Source organism: Carassius carassius, chromosome 41 (assembly GCF_963082965.1).
Source record: "Carassius carassius chromosome 41, fCarCar2.1, whole genome shotgun sequence".
NCBI classification, from domain to species: Eukaryota; Metazoa; Chordata; class Actinopteri; order Cypriniformes; family Cyprinidae; genus Carassius; species Carassius carassius.
Window position 1 is genome coordinate 7,681,373 of NC_081795.1, and position 21,545 is coordinate 7,702,917.

The 21,545-nt window shown below is 43.7% G+C and overlaps 2 protein-coding genes across 2 annotated transcripts; both read right to left on the minus strand.

Annotated features, from left to right (window-relative positions):
- Positions 1-5,968: 5,968 nt before the first annotated feature.
- On the minus strand, positions 5,969-6,967 carry LOC132123214 (olfactory receptor 1E16-like). The gene has a single exon (XM_059533787.1). It carries the CDS (start codon positions 6,947-6,949, stop codon positions 5,969-5,971), a length of 981 nt encoding a protein of 326 aa, XP_059389770.1. The 5' UTR covers positions 6,950-6,967.
- Positions 6,968-16,124: 9,157 nt separating this feature from the next.
- LOC132123550 (uncharacterized) lies at positions 16,125-19,797 on the minus strand. The gene is made up of 2 exons (XM_059534242.1): positions 16,515-19,797; positions 16,125-16,258 (listed from the first exon to the last, which is right to left on the minus strand). The coding sequence occupies exon 1, from the start codon at positions 19,629-19,631 to the stop codon at positions 18,108-18,110; it is 1,524 nt and encodes a 507-aa protein (XP_059390225.1). The 5' UTR covers positions 19,632-19,797; the 3' UTR covers positions 16,125-16,258; positions 16,515-18,107.
- Between the last annotated feature and the right edge of the window lie 1,748 nt (positions 19,798-21,545).

The window sequence follows — 21,545 nt, forward strand, 5'->3', positions numbered from 1 at the left end:
CATGAAGACAATGGGGCACAGGTAGAGCCTGAAAGGAAGGACCTTATACTGCCATGAATGGCCCTTGAACGTAAACCATAGAAATGGTCTGTGTCGAGGAAGTTTCAGTGATTTTAATGGGAGTTTTTGAGAATGATTTAACTCTGGACTGTCAGTGAACATGTTCTTTGATAATGTAAATGTTATTTGCTCTCTTTCTGTACAATGAAAGTAGCCGGTTTTATCTCACATTAACTTTGAATGTAAAATTCACATTGAATATAAAGTCAGTCATATTAAAAATATGTAATGGCATAACACCTGTATCTGTTACTTAAATAAACAGACAGGTTTTTATGCATAGTTAATAGATTACATTATTAGGCTACTTTGACCATCGCATATTATCTAACATAATCTATAAAGGTGTGAATCAAGATATTTAATGTTATAGTTAAGCAAGTCTCCCTTCACCCATCCTCACCACTTTCTACAGAGGAACCATAGAGAGCATGGTAACCAGCTGCATCACAGTGTGGTACTGGAACTGTAGTGCAGCATACCGCAAGACCCTCCAGTGGACAGTGAACACAGCTGAAAAGATCACCAGTGCCCCTCTCCCCTCCATCCTGGACATTTTCCTTACACGATTCTCCAGCAAAGCCATCAGTATTGTGAAGGACCCCACCCATCCCTCCCACAATCTCTTCCAGCTTTTACCATCATGAAGACGGTACAGGAGCATCAGAGCCCACTCCACCAAACTGCTCAACAGTCCCCACACCTCCCCAGCCTCCTCTAAAACCCTACACAAGCCCCCTACCTCTTGAAACATGGACCATCTCACCTCCTCTGACCCCCAAACACCCCCCAACCTTACCTCATCACAGAAAAATTGTCTAAAACAAATTTTTTTTTGTGCAATTCTCCTCTATGTGCACTAGACTGTTGTGTGTACATAATCCCACAAAAGAATCAAATATGTGTTTACATGCTTGTGCACTACAAATCATCCTGCACGGTTCCCCAGCCAGCTGCTTGACTTACAATGTTTCTCTTTGCACATGTACAGTATTATGGGAAGCATTCATATAGTCTATATATTTTTCCTTTTCAGTCTATGTATAGGTACACATTTATATATAGTATATTCATATTCAAAATCTCTAGGTTAGTTTGTGTATAGGTACAGTGTTTATGTGCAGCATCTGTATAGTTTGTATTTTGTTTTTAGTTTATGCATAGGTTAACATTTATATATAGTATTTAAAATCTAAATCTGTCAGTAGGGTAGTTTTGTATAGGTATAGTATTATGTGACGCATTCTTGTAGTCTATATTTTTTAGCTTATGTATAGGACAACATTTATTCATAGTATATTTATAGTCAAAATCTGTCAGGTTACTTTAGTTATGTATAGGTTTACACAGTTTTACTACATTGTTGTATGTCTGTATTTATGTAGCACCGTGGTCCTGTGAGGCACGGCATTTCGTTCCACTGTATGTCCACACATGTAGCCGAATGACAATAAAGCTCAACTTGAACAAGTCCTTGTGCACTTTCTAAAGTCCACACAGTGGTACGTTCTTTCATTCTAAATTCCTGTATGGTAAGGGCTACACACGGTGGCTTCGTGCCCTTTTTTGAGTTGGTTAAGCCCCGGTTTCACCTTCTGCAACTCTTCACCTAGTATCCTCCGGATACCTACCTTAACAGGGTGTTTCTACTAGGGGTCTGTTGAGACAGTTCCTTCAGCAAGCTCATGCAGAGAAAGCACTTGCCCCCTGAGTGACAGACCAAGACCTAGTATGATTCTAGGCACTTGGTCGTATCCCCTTAAAGGAATCTATTCCTGATTCCAAGCCATGTGCTCTACCCTGGGCCCAAAGAAGCAGATGTCGCGTTCTCCAAGTGCCGGTAGTGACATCATGGGCTTTCGCCGGCCAATGTTATTTACTTTTTTAGATATATGCTTCAGACATCGGTAACACTGAAGGGGCTCTCGTTCCCCAATCAGGGAACCATGGTCACATAAGTAATCTGAGACGTTTTCTAAACCCTCATATATTACCTACATGTGTGTGTCTCGTTTGCACTGATTGTTTCATGTGGGCGTGACCACAGATTGTTTCATCAGCGGCAGCTGCAATCCATTCCAGCTAAAATTTATTGCCCTGTCTTTTGTCTTGTGTTTGCCAGATCATTGTTTAAAGCCTCCTGTGTTCGTGCCTGATCCTTTTCGTCCTTGTATTTTTCCTGTTTCACTGGAGACATATTGCTCACCACTGGTTGTCTTCACCACCTCACTCACCTCAGGATCGCCCGTCTCAGGATCCCACGTCTCAGGATCCCACTAAATAGTGGGAAGTCGTGGCCTAATGGTTAGAGAGTCGGACTCCCAATCGAAAGGTTGTGAGTTCGAGTCCCGGGCTGGCAGGAATTGTGGATGGGGGGAGTGCATGTACAGTTCTCTCTCCACCTTCAATACCACGACTTAGGTGCCCTTGAGCAAGGCATCGAACCCCCAACTGCTCCCCGGGTGCCGCAGCATAAATGGCTGCCCACTGCTCCGGGTGTGTGCTCACAGTGTGTGTGTGTGTGTTCACTGCTCTGTGTGTGTGCATTTCGGATGGGTTAAATGCAGAGCACAAATTCTGAGTATGGGTCACCATACTTGGCTGAATGTCACTTCACTTTCACTTTTTCACTTTCACTTTTCAGTCCCTGCGTCACGCCGCTCTCCTGCTGTCTGGGTTCCGGACCTGAACCTTGGCCTCGAGAGATTCTACTGCTCTATATTCATTGTCTGGCCTTCTGCTGATTCTCAGGTGTTCTGTGTGAACTTGGTTCATTAAACATCTTTGCTATTGCTTCAGTCCTATTTTGTCATCACAGAATGATCTGACCAAACTATGGAAGCAGCAAGCTCAACCCTGGCGGAGGTTTCATCAATCATAGTGTCTCCTGGATGGATCAGCAGCAGGAGAGCATTACCAAAAATGGACACGCAGTTCAATTGCTCATGACGCAGGTGTCCATGCTCACCCAGCAGATCCAACAGCTAAGCATTCCCGCTGTGCAGCCCACACCGCCTGTTCCCTGCGCCAGAGACAAGTCATCGACCGGAGCCTGCCTACCCAATCCAGTGAGTTATGCAAATTAGCCGAACTTCTGTAAATCATTCCTTACCAGATGTTTGATGCATTTTTCGTTGCAGCCCAGAACGTTTGAGATGGAGGAGTCTAAAGTGGCCTTCGTTTTTCACGCTACTTACGGGACGGGCAGCCTTGTGGGGAACGGCGGTGTGGGAGAACCGGGACCAATGCTGCGCCTCGTTCCACGCACCAGCCGCCGAAATGAAGAGGGTCTTTGACCGAGCTCTAGCCGGCAAGGAGGCTGCCAGAAGACTCGCGGACCTTAAACAGGGTGATTTTTCCGAGCCCATGCAGGTGGGGAGAGCTCAGCTGTCCCGGGAGGAGAGAGAAAGGCGGAGGTCCCGTGGACTCTGTCTTTACTGTGGTGGCTCTGGATATTTTTTACACTCTTGCCCAGTAAAAGAACAAGCCCGGTAGTAAGGTTGAGGCTACTATCGAGTGGGAACTTCGCCAGGAAGTCCTCATTGTCTACTCTCCTTCCGGTGAGACTGAGAAGGGCCAACGACACCTACCCCTGTCTGGCACTTCTGGACTCTGGAGCTGAGGGTCATTTTATGGACTTATGGACATCTTGTGGACAAGTTAACACACGCCTCTCTCCGACCAGATCTCCGTTAAGGCCCTTGTGTCTGAACCTGTGTTTCAGGGGAAGGCAGCGGTTCTGTCAAATGTGCCCGCGGAGTACCTGGACCTGAAGGAAGTGTTCAGTAAGTCTTGTGCTTCTTCTCTCCCTCCGCATCGTTCCTATGACTGTGCTATAGAGTAAGTCTCCATCTAAAGGAAAGCTTTACTCTCTTTCTATCCCTTGGAGGGAGGCCATGGAGAAAAATATTTCTGATTTTCCAGCAACTGGGTTCATCCGACCTTCCTCTTCTCCTGCGGGGGCGGGGTTCTTTTTTGTTGGTAAAAAGGATGGTTCTCTGCAACCTTGTTTTGATTTCAGAGAGCTGAACAACATCACAGTGAAGAATATGTATCCATTGCCGTTGATGTCTTCAGCCTTCAAGAGGTTGCAAGGAGCATCCATTTTCACAAAATTGGATTTACGTAATGCCGTAATTACGTAATCATTTGGTTCGCATCAGGAAGGGCGATGAATGGAAAACCGTATTCAACATGGGCATTTTGAATATTTGGTTATGCCATTCGGTCTTTCCAACTCCCCAGCGGTTTTCCAGGCACTCGTGAATGACATGTTGAGAGACATGGTAGATCAATTCATATATGTTTACCAGGATGACATATAAATATAAAAAAACAAAAAAAAGAGGTTGCTAGAGAATGGGGTTTTTGTCAAGGCGGAGAGATGCATTTTTCATGCACAATCTGTTTCTTTTGTAGGTTACATCGTCTCTTCAAGGTTAAGGCTGTGATAGATTGGCCAAGTCCAGATTCCCGTAAGGCCCTACAGCGGATTCTGGGATTCGCCAGTATATATAGAAATTAAAACTTTTATTTAGCACACAAGTGATGATAAATACAATAATCCTGTTACAAACAATGCTGTTCTTTCAATTCATCAAAAAAAAAAATATATATATAAATATTCAAAGCTCTTTTTAACATTAATAATAATAATTATATATATATATATTATATATAAATAACTATTTAACTGCACTCGCAAGTGAATCTCAAGTTATTTTGTGGGATAATTACATTTATTCTACATAAACTGCAAACATAAAAATATAAAATTATATATTTATTTTGTCCTCACATTCTTTCTTGTAACTCTTCCCTCTCAGTCGCACAACTAAGTGAAAGGCTCATTATGCAGATCATTATGCAGGCCTTTGTCTTCTCAGGTGTAAATCATACTAATATTCATGGTCAATCACACCTACTCGCATATGGCCTTTCGAAACAAAAAGTGTCGTAGAAAAGTTAGATCAATCTATTGTTTTCTGTAAGAGAGTAAACAAGATGATTTTATCATTTTGAAGCAAAGATTCTAGGCTACAAGCTCCAGGTTTGACGCCTTGTGAACAAATGTCTGTATGTGTTTTATGACCTTATTTCAGTGACTTAAAAATATTTGCTTTTCTCTAACTATGCATAAATGTTGTTTTTCTAAAAAACACAATCATGTACATACATGCTATTTACATATTATTGCATCCCAGTTTGTGCTGAATACATTGTTTTCAGACATGTTTATAAGCAACTGAAAAAATCACAAGGCATGTCAAAACTTCTCCAGGCCCCCAGAACCCCCTTAGACCTCAGAGGGTTAAGCATCAATAAACTGATGTCTTATTTCATGTTTAGATTTTATTCTTTATTACAGCAAATACAGAAATAACAAGTTGAGACATCGTAACAGAAAGACAATAAAAAAAACCTTATGAGCAGATCTCAAGCATACTTATGTGAAAATGGATCCTTGGTTTGCATTATTTTAATTATATGAACATGATATGAACAAACATGACAGTTAACAACATATGGGTGTATGAAAACCTAGGGTAGCATTAAATATATAAGCATAATACTGACTGCTCACAAAAAAAAAAAAAAAACATTCATATATCTTGCACAATTTTCTATTTTGTTGTTTTAACTTCGGGTCAGTAATTTAGAACACAGTATATACACCTCTTAAAATCAGATGCATTCAATCATGAATCAATAAACTGCATATCACTGGTGTTCACCAACACACATTATGTCTTAAATGCACGTTCATGTTAGTAGTGAAGCAGAGTGAATTTAACTATTTTCTGCTCATACACTTTTATTTTCCACATAATGAATCTAAAAATATATAGAATTTTTCATATAGGTAATTTAACTGCTAATGATGGAAGAACACAAACAATCATTACAGTCATTTTGAAATGCTCTTTCTAATTGGCATAATTCTGTTTTTAAGCACTTTTCGAATTAAGACTCTGATTTCAGCTGTGTTTAAAACATAAATAATAGGATTTAACATTGGTGGAAGAGTAAATGAAAGAGATATGCTGATGACTCTGGCATTGGGAGTCAGAGAAGTAATTGCTGAAGCAATAAAAAGGCATATTGTAGGAAGAAAGTATATTCCGACCAACAAAAGGTGGGAAACACAGGTCTTCAGTGCTTTTAAACGTGCTTCCCAAGTTGTAATTTTACTTAAGGCAAAAAAAATGCCCATATATGACAGGACTATAATGCATAATGGTGCTACAAGGAACAAAGCAGCAATGAGGTTATTAATAAACACATTGATGCTATTGTCGTTGCATGCCAACCTCAACACTGGTCCATAGTCACAAAAAAAATTCTGCACCACATTAGATTTACAGATTGAAAGTCGGGTCATCAAAGACGTTGACAGGGCCACGAGAGAAGTGTTAAATGCCCATACTAGTAAAAACACTAAAGACATGACAGTATTATTTAGTAGGGCATGATATCTCAATGGCAGGCAAATTGCAATGAAGCGATCAAGCGCCAGAACAACAAGAGTGACACTTTGCAAAGTAATAAAGAAGTTCACAAAAAACATGTTTGCCAAACAAGCATTGTAGGAGATGTACTGTGAGTCAGAAAAAAAAGTTTTCATCATGTTAGGAATCAGTGCATTAGTTTCACCAATATCAGCCAATGCCAAATTAAACACACCAATGTACTTTGGACTGTGCAGGCTTCGTTGAAGAGCAATAATGAGAAGCACTATAGAGTTCCCAATCACAGCAATAAAATATGTGATACATAAAAAGATATAGTAAAAACGGCTGTACGGTACACCTGAAAGTCCAATAATGAAAAAGTATTCAGGGCGAACAATAGACATATTCTGAACAAAACTTTCATTTAAAGTACTCATGGCAGCTTTGTGTTCGATGTTTTTTAAAAAAAATCAGTAAACAGAAATTACCATGAAGACTTAAAGTTTAGGCAAGTCACAAAATTGTCATCTTAATCTTTTAACAACTATTTTCAAATGCTGAAATTATTTCTGCATAATATTTCAATCACAAACCTGTATAGATAAAGTTTTAGAGCCAGAGCAAAAGATGACTGTGAATGTCTGAACACTTGTGAGCTACTTTGAATATTACTCAGCTGAAAAGGCTCATCCTTATTCTCTTATGTCGCGAAGATCATTGGGCATTTGCGTCATTGAATCCAAATATATCTTCTGATTCATCTCTTGAGAGCCTTCAGACAAATGATGTAATACTACTTTGCTTATGTAAATGTTCTGGCCACTGATTTAGCTTTAGAGGAAGGCTTAATTGTGTCCTTTTCTCTCAAAAATTACTCCACTTTGTGAATGTCAAGGTATATTTAGATAGTTACTCCATATTTAGAAGTTAAGACCAAATCATCAATTCTACTCATTTTCCACTAAATTATACCATCTAATGGGCATTAGTGGTTTTCAGCGCTATCTCCCTGCGATTTCACATTCGAGATCGCTGTTATGAAGATGATAGGCTTCAGATACTTCACTTATATTACATGATCAGTATTCCCTCCCTATTTAGATGATGTCCATCTTATGATATTCTGCAATCTGTCTCAGTGCATAACTAACACGACAGTGGTGTCCCAGTTCAGGATCTGCATCCTTTGATCCTTTCCAAGGCTGAATGCATCACAGGAGTACAACCCCTTCATAGAATGCAGCGCCTGAATTAGGACAGAGCTACTGAAGCATTTCTACATCAAACATGAAGCTAATAGTGATCAGTTGATTCAAGATCAGCGTGAGTCTATTAATAATTTGATTTCTACATTTTTGCAAAAACTCACGTTATAATCAATGACACAGTTCCTGTTGCATGCATGCTCTCTTAAGTAGACAAGATCGCTAGTGTGGGTATTTGAACAGGCCCACTCCATTCTCATTAGATTGCATGAAAAATGCAAAAAGAATATACATAATGGTTTTATGTAAAGAAATAAAAAGTAATCGTGTGGATACAATGAAATTTCACGTGTACACACTTAGATTAAAAGTTATAATGTACACTGTTTAGTCAAGCCCTGTGTGGCAAGGGGGGCGTGGTTCTGCGAAGTCTGTAGCAGGAGTGAGAGGACGGGGCCGGGCGGTAAGTAAATCAAGAGCAGATGAAGAACACCTGTCCCTGATTGCAGTGATTAGAATGGAGAGACCAATAAAAGCCAGTGGGACTGAAGGAAAGTTGAGAGAGAGTTAGATAGATAGATAGATAGATAGATAGATAGATAGATAGATAGATAGATAGATAGATAGATAGATAGATAGATATAGACAGTCTGATATGTATAAAGGGAATCGACTGAAGGCAGTGGTTTCCCTATGATCTTGGATGCTTTGTTGACAGTCTGCTGTAGTTTTTTCTTTGTTTGGCTGTCTGTGCTACCATACCATACTGTTATTGATGATGTAATGATGGACTCGATGATAGCGGAATAGAACAGAACAAAGAGCTGATGTTTGATCCGGTATTTTTTAAGCTGTCTGAGGAAGTAAAGTCTTTGTTGAGCCTTTGCAATGATTTGATTAATGTTAGTTGTCCACTTCAGGTTATTGCTAATATGTGTTCCTAGGAATTTAAAGGAGTCAGTGATGGTGATTGAATTGCCATTTATTTGTATTGGTGTTTTAGGAAATGGCCTACGTCTAAAGTCAACAATGAGTTCCTGGGTTTTGGCTGTGTTGAGCTGGAGGTCATTGTTCGAACACCAATTTACAGCTTGGTCCACCACCATGCGGTACTGTGTTTCATCATTGTCTGAGATGAGGCCTACAATGGTTGTGTCATCCGCATACTTTATTATTTTCACTGAAGTGTCCATGGATCTAAAGTATGATGTATAAAGGGAAAAAAGCCAAGGGGAGAGAACACAGCCCTGAGGAGCTCCTGTACTGAGGGTGAGAGGGTCTGAGGTTATGTTATTAACTTTCACCCTCTGTGTTCTATTCCGCAGGAAGCTCCTTATCCAGTGGCATATGGCTGGGTCAATGTTCATGTCCAAGAGTGTGGTAAAGAGTTTAAATGGGTTAATAGTGTTAAAAGCGGAACTAAAGTCTATGAACAGGATGCGTGTATAGGTGTTTGGTGATTCCAGATGTTGCAAGGTATGGTGGAGTGCTATGGTGATTGCATCCTCAACGGACCGGTTGGCTTGGTAGGCGAATTGATATGAGTCCATCTTCAAGGAAGTGCAGGATTTCAGGTATGCCAGAATAATCCGTTCAAATGCTTTCATTACCACAGATGTTAGGGCAACTGGTCTGAAGTCATTGAGGCAGGTGATCTTTGAGGACTTTGGCACAGGAATAATGACGGAGCATTTAAAGCTTTGTGGGACTGTACATTGGCTTAATGAGATGTTAAAAATGGTGGAAAAAACAGGCGCCAATTGAGCTGCACAATGGCTAAGCAAAACAGGACTGATCCCATCCGGTCCTGCTGCTTTCCTGATCTTAAGCCTCTTAAATGTAATTCTCACCTCATCCTCCTGGATGCAGAAGGGTGGTGTTGATATGGGGTCGGGGGGAATGACTGGTGAGGTAGGTTTTTCAAATCTTGCATAAAAGTTATTTAATATGTCTGGGAGATTTGGATCACTGCTAAGGGGGGAGTTGGGGCATTTTTTGTAGTCTGTCATGTCCTTGAGATTTTTCCATATTGATCTTGAGCTGCTTGATGAAAATTGTTGTTCCAGTTTCGTTCCATAACTCTGCTTTGCTCTCCTTATAGCAGCTCGTAGTTTATATTTGGCAATTCTGTATTGACTCTTGTCTCCACTTTTGTATGCACAGTTCTTTTCTTTGCGTAGGAGATGTAAGTCTTTGGAGAACCATGGTTTTTTATTGCCATAGAATGTCACTGTCTTGGTGGGGATGCATATTTCCTCGCAGAACTTTATGTATGATGTCACAGTATCAGTGAGTTCGTCGAGGGAGTCAGAGGCTGCACTGAATATGTCCCAGTTTGTGCATTCGAAACACCCTTGAAGCGTTTCAATGGCATCTATGGACCAGGACCTGACAGATTTGGATGTTTTCTTAACGGATTTAAGCTTTTGTCTGTACTTCGGAATGAGGAGCAACACAGCATGGTCAGACCTCCCCAGTGGAGCCCTCGGGAATGCCCGGTAAGCATCTGAAACAGAGATATAGCAGTGATCCAGTATTTTGCTATCTCTGCTGTGGCAAGTGACTTGTTGCTTGTAGTTTGGGAGTTCAGATGACAGGTTTGTGTGGTTAAAATCACCTAACACGACGACAGACTTATCAGGGTTGGAGTTTTCAACAGACGAGATGTGTTGGGAGAGATCGCTAATGGCTGTGTTAGCATTAGCTTGTGGTGGAATGTAAACACCAATTAGTATAATTGAGGCAAATTCTCACGGGAGGTAATATGGTCTGCATTTCAAACTGATGAATTCAAGATCGGGAGAACAATGACGATGAAGGATTGTTGAATTGTTACACCAGCGCTGATTTACCATGAGAGAAATACCCCCTCCTTTAGATTTGAGGGATAGTTTGACTGACCTGTCGGCTCTGAAGATAGTGAAGCCAGGGGGGGTTACCGCCTCGTCAGGAACCGATTGATCCAGCCATGTCTCGGTAAAGCAGAAGGCCGAGCAGTCACTGTAATTCCTGGCCGTTTGTGTTAAAAGCAGAAGTTCATACATTTTATTTTTAAGGGATCGCACGTTTGATAAGATCAGTACCACTCCAGTTCTCCGTCTTTTTGTGCTAGATGTATTTCCCCATGGTGGTGATCCAGTGTTGTTTACATCCAGTATATCCTCTGGAATGTTGGCAAATAATTCCAAATTGTCAGGTGTAATCCTCCTGATATGTAACAACTCCTCACGACTATATGATGTGATGCATGATGTTTTCCTCACATATAACACAGACAAAAGTGCAAAACATAATAGCAGAGCAGGTACCGGGGCAAGCCTCCCGGCAGCCATCTTGGATCAATATCAATATAGGTTGGACTGGGAACTTGTGAGCTGCTGCCATTGGGGAAAAGCACTGCTTTGAAGCGTTATTTCTGTCTGTGCTGTAGTTGGGAGATGTGAATGTGCCCTTGCACACTTTTTGTTTTTTTATTAATTTATTTGGAGGAAATAAACACGAGTCCCAGTCACGCCGATCCATGTCTTCTCCCTTTCAACCCATCCCTACATTGAACCTAACCACACTGGTGCCGAAACCCGGGAAAGGAAAGGAGGACATTATACAGTCGCTCGCCGATCTTCATCAAGAACAGCATTGGGGCTTGCTGGCCCTAAAAGAGGAAGGATATCAGCGTTTCGAATCGATCCTCAGGGCCCAGCATGAAGACCACGAGCTGCTGTGGAGCTGGATAAACCAAGGGGTTCGGGCCGTTCCCTCGCCAGCCAGAGACTTGGCTTTGCCCCTTCCACTTAATAAAATGGGGCCCCAGGATGACCCGGAAGCATTCCTTGATTTATTTGAGAAGTCCGCTGAAGACCGGGAATGGCCCACCGCTGACTGGCCAATGCGGCTCAACCCTCTGCTGTCTGGAGAAGCACAGGTAGCCGCACACCAACTGCCAGTCAAGAATCTGCTGGTGTACAAAGACCTCAAACGTGCCATACTCCAGCGGGTCGGCCAGACCCCAGAACAGCATCGTCAGAGATTCAGGTCACTCAGCCTTGACGAGTCCGGCCTGCCCTTCATCCTGGCACAACAGCTCCGCGACTCATGCCACAAATGGCTGATGGCTGAGGGAACCGACGTCAAGGAAATCATCGACAGTGTGGTACTGGAGCAGTTCGTGGTGCTGCTCCCAAAGAAGACTGCGCAATGGGTCCAGTGCCACCACCCGACATCGCTGGACCAGGCCATCCAGCTTGTGGAGGATCAAATGGTGCCGTGTCCAGGGGTCGGCGACCCCCTTCCGGCTGCTTCTCTCTCTCTCTCTCCCCCCTCCCCCTCCCCTCTGATTTATCTTCCAGGCCTGTTCCTCTTCCCTGGTCCCGTGGGGGGCTGGTGCCAAGGCCGGCGTCAAGGTGAGGAACAGGAGAACCAGGAGCATCGTTCTGGGCACCTCCCCGGGGAGGGGGCTTACCCAACGAGCCCTTCACCTCATCTTCTCCCCCGCTACTCTCTAAACGTCAATCCCTTGACCAGCTTCCTCCCACCAGGATGGGGGAAAAGTCTGGGCTGGCTTGTTGGCGCTGCGGGGACCCGGCTCACTTTATCGATCGGTGTCCTGTGATGGAGGTGGGGACGCTGATCCGGGACCCCGATGTGCCACAGTCCCCCGTGGTGGATTATCCGATATTGCCCATGGAAATTCAATTTAGGGGACAAAAACATAGAATAGAGATGGCAGTTAACCAGCACCTCCGGCATCCGCTAATTTTGGGAACCAATTGGCCAGCCTTTAATGAGTTATTGGGCTATTTATGTGCAGATGCCTCTTGGGGAGAAAAGGGTAAGAGGAAGGTAGCGGTGGTTCAGGTGGGGGAAGCTGAGCCGGAACCTGAGGGAGCTAATCATCCTCACCGAGCGCAATGACTTTCCCCTGGAGCAATCCCACGATGAGACGTTAAAACATGCATTTGATCAGGTTCGCTCTATTGATGGCCAGGTCCTTCATCCTGAACAACCACTCTCCTATCCTTATTTTATGATTCAGAAAGATAAATTGTATTGGGTGACCCAAGATTGATCCAGCCATGTCTCGGTAAAGCAGAAGGCCGAGCAGTCACTGTAATTCCTGTCCGTTTGTGTTAAAAGCAGAAGTTCATCCATTTTATTTTTAAGGGATCGCACGTTTGATAAGATCAGTGCCGGTAGTGGGGGCCGGTAGGGCCGTCTCCTGAACCTGGAGACCACTCCAGTTCTCTGTCTTTTTGTGCTAGATGTATTTCCCCATGGTGGTGATCCAGTGTTGTTTACATCCAGTATATCCTCTGGAATGTTGGCAAATAATTCCAAATTGTCAGGTGTAATCCTCCTGATATGTAACAACTCCTCACGGCTATATGATGTGATGCATGATGTTTTCCTCACATATAACACAGACAAAAGTGCAAAACATAATAGCAGAGCAGGTACCGGGGCAAGCCCCCCGGCAGCCATCTTGGATCAATATCAATATAGGTTGGACTGGGAACTTGTGAGCTGCTGCCATTGGGGAAAAGCACTGCTTTGAAGCGTTATTTCTGTCTGTGCTGTAGTTGGGAGATGTGAATGTGCCCTTGCACACTTTTTGTTTTTTTATTAACTTATTTGGAGGAAATAAACACGAGTCCCAGTCACGCCGATCCATGTCTTCTCCCTTTCAACCCATCCCTACATTGAACCTAACCACACTGGTGCCGAAACCCGGGAAAGGAAAGGAGGACATTATACAGTCGCTCGCCGATCTTCATCAAGAACAAAATTGGGGCTTGCTGGCCCTAAAAGAGGAAGGAGATCAGCGTTTCGAATCGATCCTCAGGGCCCAGCATGAAGACCACGAGCTGCTGTGGAGCTGGATAAACCAAGGGGTTCGGGCCATTCCCTCGCCAGCCAGAGACTTGGCTTTGCCCCTTCCACTTAATAAAATGGGGCCCCAGGATGACCCGGAAGCATTCCTTGATTTATTTGAGAAGTCCGCTGAAGACCGGGAATGGCCCACCGCTGACTGGCCAATGCGGCTCAACCCTCTGCTGTCTGGAGAAGCACAGGTAGCCGCACACCAACTGCCAGTCAAGAATCTGCTGGTGTACAAAGACCTCAAACGTGCCATACTCCAGCGGGTCGGCCAGACCCCAGAACAGCATTGTCAGAGATTCAGGTCACTCAGCCTTGACGAGTCCGGCCTGCCCTTCATCCTGGCACAACAGCTCCGCGACTCATGCCACAAATGGCTGATGGCTGAGGGAACCGACGTCAAGGAAATCATCGACAGTGTGGTACTGGAGCAGTTCGTGGTGCTGCTCCCAAAGAAGACTGCGCAATGGGTCCAGTGCCACCACCCGACGTCGCTGGACCAGGCCATCCAGCTTGTGGAGGATCAAATGGTGCCGTGTCCAGGGGTCGGCGACCCCCTTCCGGCTGCTTCCCTCTCTCTCTCTCTCCCCCCTCCCCTCTGATTTATCTTCCAGGCCTGTTCCTCTTCCCTGGTCCCGTGGGGGGCTGGTGCCAAGGCCGGCGCCCAGGTGGAGAACAGGAGAACCAGGAGCATCGTTCTGGGCACCTCCCCGGGGAGGGGGCTTACCCAACGAGCCCTTCACCTCATCTTCTCCCCCGCTACTCTCTAAACGTCAATCCCTTGACCAGCTTCCTCCCACCAGGATGGGGGAAAAGTCTGGGCTGGCTTGTTGGCGCTGCAGGGACCCGGCTCACTTTATCGATCGGTGTCCTGTGATGGAGGTGGGGACGCTGATCCGGGACCCCGATGTGCCACAGTCCCCCGTGGTGGATTATCCGATATTGCCCATGGAAATTCAATTTAGGGGACAAAAACATAGAATAGAGATGGCAGTTAACCAGCACCTCCGGCATCCGCTAATTTTGGGAACCAATTGGCAAGCCTTTAATGAGTTATTGGGCTATTTATGTGCAGATGCCTCTTTGGGAGAAAGGGGTAAGAGGAAGGTAGCGGTGGTTCAGGTGGGGGAAGCTGAGCCGGAACCTGAGGGAGCTAATCATCCTCACCGAGCGCAATGACTTTCCCCTGGAGCAATCCCACGATGAGACGTTAAAACATGCATTTGATCAGGTTCGCTCTATTGATGGCCAGGTCCTTCATCCTGAACAACCACTCTCCTATCCTTATTTTATGATTCAGAAAGATAAATTGTATTGGGTGACCCAAGATGCACAGTCAAAACAAGATACAGCTCAGTTGTTGGTACCCAAGAGCCGTCGGGAAATGCTTTTCCAGGCGGCTCACTGTAATCCAATGGCCGGACATTTAGGACAAACGGCTACACTAAACTGCCTAATGACCCATTTTTTTTGGCTGGGCATTCACGAGAACGTGCGCAGGTGGTGCACGTCTTGTCATGAATGTCAGTTGGTGAATCCACCAGCCACTTCAAAAGCAGCATTGTGCCCCCTTACCTTAATGTAGGTCCCCTTCAAACGAATTGGCATGGACGGCACGGTCAGCATGGTGACACCACTTTGCGCTAGTCCTGGTGGATTATGCAATGCGATTTTCTGAAGCAGTGCCGCACCGCAGTATCTCCGCTAAAAGTGTTGCAGGTGCACTGTTTCAACTAATCTCCCAGGTGGGAATCCCGAAAAAGATTTTCACCGACCAAGGTACGGCATTTATGTCACGAACTATTCGCGAACTTTATGAATTATTGGGCATTAAATCGATTCGTACCAGCATCTTTCACTCACAAACAGACAGACTAGTAGAACGTTTTAATCGCACGTTGAAAACCATGATTCGAAAGTTTGTGCAGGAGGACTCCAAAAATTGCGATTAGTGGCTAGAACCCCTCTTGTTCGCCCCCCAGGCCCCCGTGGGGGTTTCCCCCTTCAAACTCCTTTATGGACGTCAGCCCCGGGGGGTACTAGACGTTCTTAGGGAGACTTGGGAGGAGAACCTTCAACTAGTAAAAATGAAATTCAGTATGTCCTGGACCTGAGAGCAAAACTCCACACACTGGGGCGGCTTTCAATGGAGAATTTGTTACAGGCCCAGGACAGGCAGAGTCGACTGTACAACAGGGGGCTAGACTTTGTCAATTTGCACCAGGAGACAAAGTTCTTGTATTACTCCCTACTTCTAGTTCAAAATTACTCGCCAAGAGGCAGGGGCCCTTCGAGGTCACACGGCGACTGGGAGATCTCAACTATTTGGTGATACGAACTAGGGCTGTGCGATTAATCGAAATCGAAATAAAATTGCGATTTGAGTGTGAGCGATTTCTAAATCGCTTTATAGCACGATTTTCCGCGGCCCTGACCTCCCGCAGTGTGTTATCTGAACCAATCAGGATGCAGTGCACCTAAGTGGAGCGCGAGAACAGAGCATACTGGGCATATGCCTAACTCCAGGTATTCTGTTCTGACCAATTGCGTTGCTTGAGCAAAGGCTAAACAGATAGCGTACACTTTCAGAAAAGAACTCCAGAAAACAGTCTTCGTAACTTTAGTGACTTTACTGGTGATTGTTCTTCTCACTTCTTTTATGTAAAACTACAAACAAGAATAAATATGTATGAACATTATGTACACCTTTACATACACATCCAGCTTACATTACAGTTCGGTTTTGTACATGCCAAGAAATTATATTCAAATGAGATTCTATACAAACAGAAGAGAAATTAGCAGTATGCTAAAACAAAGTATGGAACCAATAATGCGAATCATATCTGTATATAACAAAATACAACAATAATCCTGATCTACACTTTTCTTTAATCTACACAACACTTAACTTAGCACTTACAGACATATATTTCCAAGGTTTTAACGATGGAATCAATAGCCCATAGGAACTGTATGAACATTCTTCCCGACTGCATTCACTGAGAGAAACCGAAAGTAAACTGCAAATAAAGTGCAGTACCTTAAATGTCCAGTAGGGCGCGGAAAAGAAACACTGCTAGACATAATCAACAGCACACTCCCCACCTGGTATAATAAATTATTATACCATTATTGATCCTACTGTGACGTCCCAGGCAGGAGTAGTACTACTTTAGAGACAGGCCTTAGGTATACCTTAGCAGATCCTTCTCTAACTGTCTTTACCTCCACCTTCCTCACATTATCATCACTGCTGGGTATGGTTTTCAGAATGAGTCCAATTGCCCACTCATTACGTTTCACTTTGGTATCTTTAAGCAAGACAACATCACCTTCCTCGAGGTTCCGTCTTTTCTCAGTCCATTTCCTCCGTACTTGCAATGTTGCAAGATAGTCTCTCCTCCAAGCTTTCCAAAAAGCATCCGCCAGACACTGAACTTGTTGCCATTCTTTCTTGTAGAGGTCCTTAATGTCAAAGTCACCAAGTGGTGCTGGTACAATACTAGCCTTTTGATTGAGGAGCATGGCAGGGGACAGAACTTCCAATGTGTCTGGATCAGAAGAAATAGGAAGTAAAGGTCTAGCATTTATTATTGCCATGACTTTGGACATGAGAGTAGTCAAAACCTCATGGGTAAGACGGGAAAGGCCGGTTTTTAGCAGCAATGCATCCAGAATATGCTGTGCTATGTGGATCATTCTTTCCCAAGCTCCCCCCATGTGAGAAGAGTGGGGAGCATTAAATGTCCATACGGAACCTTGCTCCTGCAAGTAACCTTTTAGTTCTGGATCATCTGCATTGATTTTCAGTTCTCGACAGGCTCCGATGAAATTTGTTCCTCTGTCACATCTGAAGTGTTTGACTGGTCCGCGAACTGCCAAAAACCGTCTGAGGGCATTAATGAAACTTGAGGTTGACATGGACTCAATGACTTCCAAATGGACAGCCCTTGTACTTAAGCAAGAGAAAATGACAACCCATCTTTTACTTTCAGCACTGCCACCCCTAGTGTGGCGTGATATTATGTTCCATGGCCCAAAAACATCCAGACCCACATGAGTGAATGGAGGATCCACTTTCACTCTGTCCATAGGTAAATCTGACATTCTCTGTTCTTCGAGTCTACCTCTTAACTTCCTACAGAAAACGCACTGATGAATCACATGGTTGATTAGTCTAGTTCCTTTTACAATCCAGAGACCTGCTGAACGTACTGCACCGGCAGTTAGATGTCGTCCTTGATGTGCCACTCGATCATGGTAGTATCTGACCAACAACGTGGCTACGTGTTGACTTGCTGGAATTATTAGTGGGTGTTTTTCCTGTTCAGACAGTTCTGCTGATTGTAAGCGACCTCCCACTCGAATAAGTCCTTCGGTGTCTACAAAGGGAGATAGTCTCTTCAGAGCACTTCGCTGTGAGATTTCTTCACCTTTCTCCAAACTCTTGAATTCATCTTTATAGTGCTCTTGCTGCACACATTTAATAATAGAAGTCGTTGCTTGTGTGCACTCAGACTGGAGACATTTTTTTGCACCAATGCCAGCCTTTGCAATCCCCTGTATTTCTGTCTTGAGAAAATGATTTTGCAACATGGCCAAGCATGGCTATACTTCTTACAAGAGATCTCCACTCAGAGAAGCGTTCGAATCTGTGTGATCCCAGAGACTGTTCTGTCATCTGCGTGGCCAAGGTTACCACATGTGGGCGAATGTCCTGATCCTTCTCTGGCTCTACAAGCTCAAATGATTCATTTTCAGGAGTGTCCCCGAGAATAGGCTGATGGAGAAATCCTGGACCATAGAACCAATTAGTCTGAGGTAGGATAGCTGCTGGAATGAATCTGGTGCTGAGATCTGCCGGATTGAGGTCTGAATCAATGTGATGCCACTGTTCTGGCTTTGTGGAATGTCTAATTTGGGCCACTCGATTAGCAACATACACATAGAATCGCCGGGAAGTATTGTAGATGTATCCTAAAACGATTCTACTGTCAGTGTAGAACTTTACTGCAGTTAGTTCCACATCCAGCTCTTCTTTAATCAGTCCTGCCAGCTCGACAGCAATAACTGCCGCACACAACTCTAGACGTGGCACTGTGAGAGCAGGGTATGGTGCCAACTTTGATTTGGCCATAACAAACTCAATGTGACACTGACCGTCTGTAGTTACAACCCTCAGGTAGGCAACTGCTGCTATGGCTAATGTAGAGGCATCAGCAAAAAATATTATCTCTCTCTTGGAAGTGTAGGAAATGGAGACTGGAACATAGGGTCTGTGAATCTGGACTTCCTTGAGATCTGCTAATGAATCTGTCCATGCTTTCCACTGGGCTTCTTTATCAGCTGGGAGTGGCGTGTCCCAGTCAAACTGCTCTGATGACAGCTCTCTTACTAAAGCCTTACCCTGCATGGTAACAGGAGCAACAAGTCCCAAAGGATCATAGAGACTGTTAACCGTTGAAAGTATGCCCCGTCGTGTGAATGGTTTAACTTCTGTAGATACCTGAAAAGTGAAACAGTCAGTCTCTAAGTTCCAGCTCAACCCTAAACTTCTTTGGAGAGGAAGAGGATCGACACTCAAATCCAGATCCTTCAGGTCATTTGCTCTTTCAGATGGAGGGAATGCTTCCATTACTTGATGACTGTTTGATGAAATCTTGTGAAGCTTGATGTTTGACTCAGCTAACATGTTTTTGGTGTTTTTCAGTAGACTGATGGCTTCAGCGGCACTGGATACAGAGATCAGGCCGTCGTCCACATAAAAATTCTTATGGACAAAGTGCTTGGCTTCTCTTCCATGCTCGTCTTCTCCAAACTCAGCTGCTTGTCTCATCCCAAAGATTGCCACAGCTGGTGACGGGCTGTTACCAAAAACATGAACTGTCATTCGGTATTCTGTGATTTCTTTGGAGAGATCGTTATCCTTGAACCACAGAAACCTCAGAAAGTTTTGGTGATCTTCCCTGACCTTGAAGCAGTAAAACATCTGTTCTACATCAGCTGTAACTGCAATCTGCTCCCTACGAAAGTGCATCAAGACCCCAAGGAGCTTTTTGTTTAGATCTGGTCCACGAAGAAGAATGCTATTCAATGAGACGCCTTCATATTGCACACTAGAATCAAAGACGACCCTAATCTTCCCATGTTTCAGAGGGTGGTACACACCAAATATTAGTAAATACCAGCATTCTTCATCAGGCTGCAGTGGGGGAGCTATTTCTGCATGTTGGTTGACATGCCTGGTCTCGGTTGTTCGGCAGTGGGCTGTGAGGTAAACGGAATGGTAAGGGAGCTACCCAGTGGTTTGACTCATCTATGTACATTTCTCTGTTCATAACCTCAAGGAAGATGTTATCCTCAACAGACAGTGAAAGCTTATCATCCTCAGGAGTCCTCTGAAAGACTTTATCTCCCAGGTGATCCGTAAAATAGCTTGAGACAGGACAGCAAGATAGAGTGGATTGGTATTGATCGTTTGGAGTACCAAACTGTTCTTTGACCTGAATTCCTTTTGAGCAGGGTGTGAAAAAAACACATTTTGCAATATGTTTGTTCTGAAAACATTTGCAGTCTCGGATTTGTGTACTCCTCCCATACAAACCTCTCCCACAATGACCCAGCCTAAGTCAAGACGCTTACCATATGGCAGGTTACCAGGTCCATTATACTGTTCTTGAACCTTATGCACACTTAGTATGTCCCTTCCAAAAAGAAGAAGAATGGGAGTGTTTGCATCATAAGGTGGTATGTTGTCAGCCATTGGCTTGAGATGAGAGAAGTATTGTGCTACTCCAGGAGTAGGAATTTTGTTGCGATCCTCCGGCAACTATTTTTAAAAGATTTTCATTTTGTATAAATTGTATCTTAATTTTGATCAATGTTTTATCAATCAGTTGCCCGTATTTAATAAATAAGAAGAATAAATAGCCTAGCAGACAATGTAATAAGGCGCCGGCACGATCACTTGCATTGCATGTGAACTAAACTCAGCGTGTGCCTCAGATTTGAGAAATATAGGCTATATATTACAGAAAGCTTAAAATGTCTTCTTTTAAACGAAAATATTCAAGCCAAAATAAATGGGCTACTCTCTGATGATGTAATCCATGTGAAATGTGCATTTCTCTCTGGCGTTCATGGCGAGTCTGCATTGTCAACTTCATCTTTGCAGCGACACAGAAAACACCAGTTTATTATTAATCAATAAAATGACTCCTTGCATATTTTGGAACCAGCAGGCCATTCTGAGTTGAGCGAGACCCCACGGAATGAGCGAGCGGATCGGGATATTCAGAAATGCATTCTCCGCTCACGAGCTCTGATCGGAACAAACCCGAGCCTCAATGTCTGCTGACCTTGCAGAAACATACAAATAGACAAAGCCAGACTAGACTATTTTAGTACAAATTATGAGCTTACTGACGATATTTTATAATTCTTGACAAAATTATAATATATTAAGTTTTGTTGTTTTTAGTTTTTTTTGCCTAGTTAGTTATGTTCCTATGGCCCAATTACGCTACGATGAGCATTTACTGCTTTTTAAAAATGCGGGTCAGGAAGCGGGTCGGGTACAATATTTTATTTGTATTTTTTTGCGGTCCAAGTTGCGGGCGGGTTAGTCGAAAACGTCGGTCGGGTGCGGGTTATTAATACATTGACTCGCGCATCACTGGTGCGAGCGGATAGTTTTGCGCATTATTTTAATGTGCTTTCGCGTTACAATAATGCGCTCTCGTTGCTGCTTCTGAACCGTGTACACATAACTTACTGTATACGCACTGCAGATGGAGTACGTGTGACCCTTGGGCAATGAATATATTGGGCAAAACATATAACACCTGAGGCACCGCTACAGTGAGCTCTATGACCAATGCATGGTAAAAAAAAAAAAAAATTGTTTTTTCCATATGTCTAGACATTTTGTTTGACATCTTTACTTGGTGAT

Coding starts and splice junctions, on each gene's coding strand:
- LOC132123214 (XM_059533787.1), bottom strand. CDS start 6,949: ATGAGTACTTTAAATGAAAGTTTTGTTCAGAATATGTCTATTGTTCGC.
- LOC132123550 (XM_059534242.1), bottom strand. CDS start 19,631: ATGCACTTTCGTAGGGAGCAGATTGCAGTTACAGCTGATGTAGAACAG.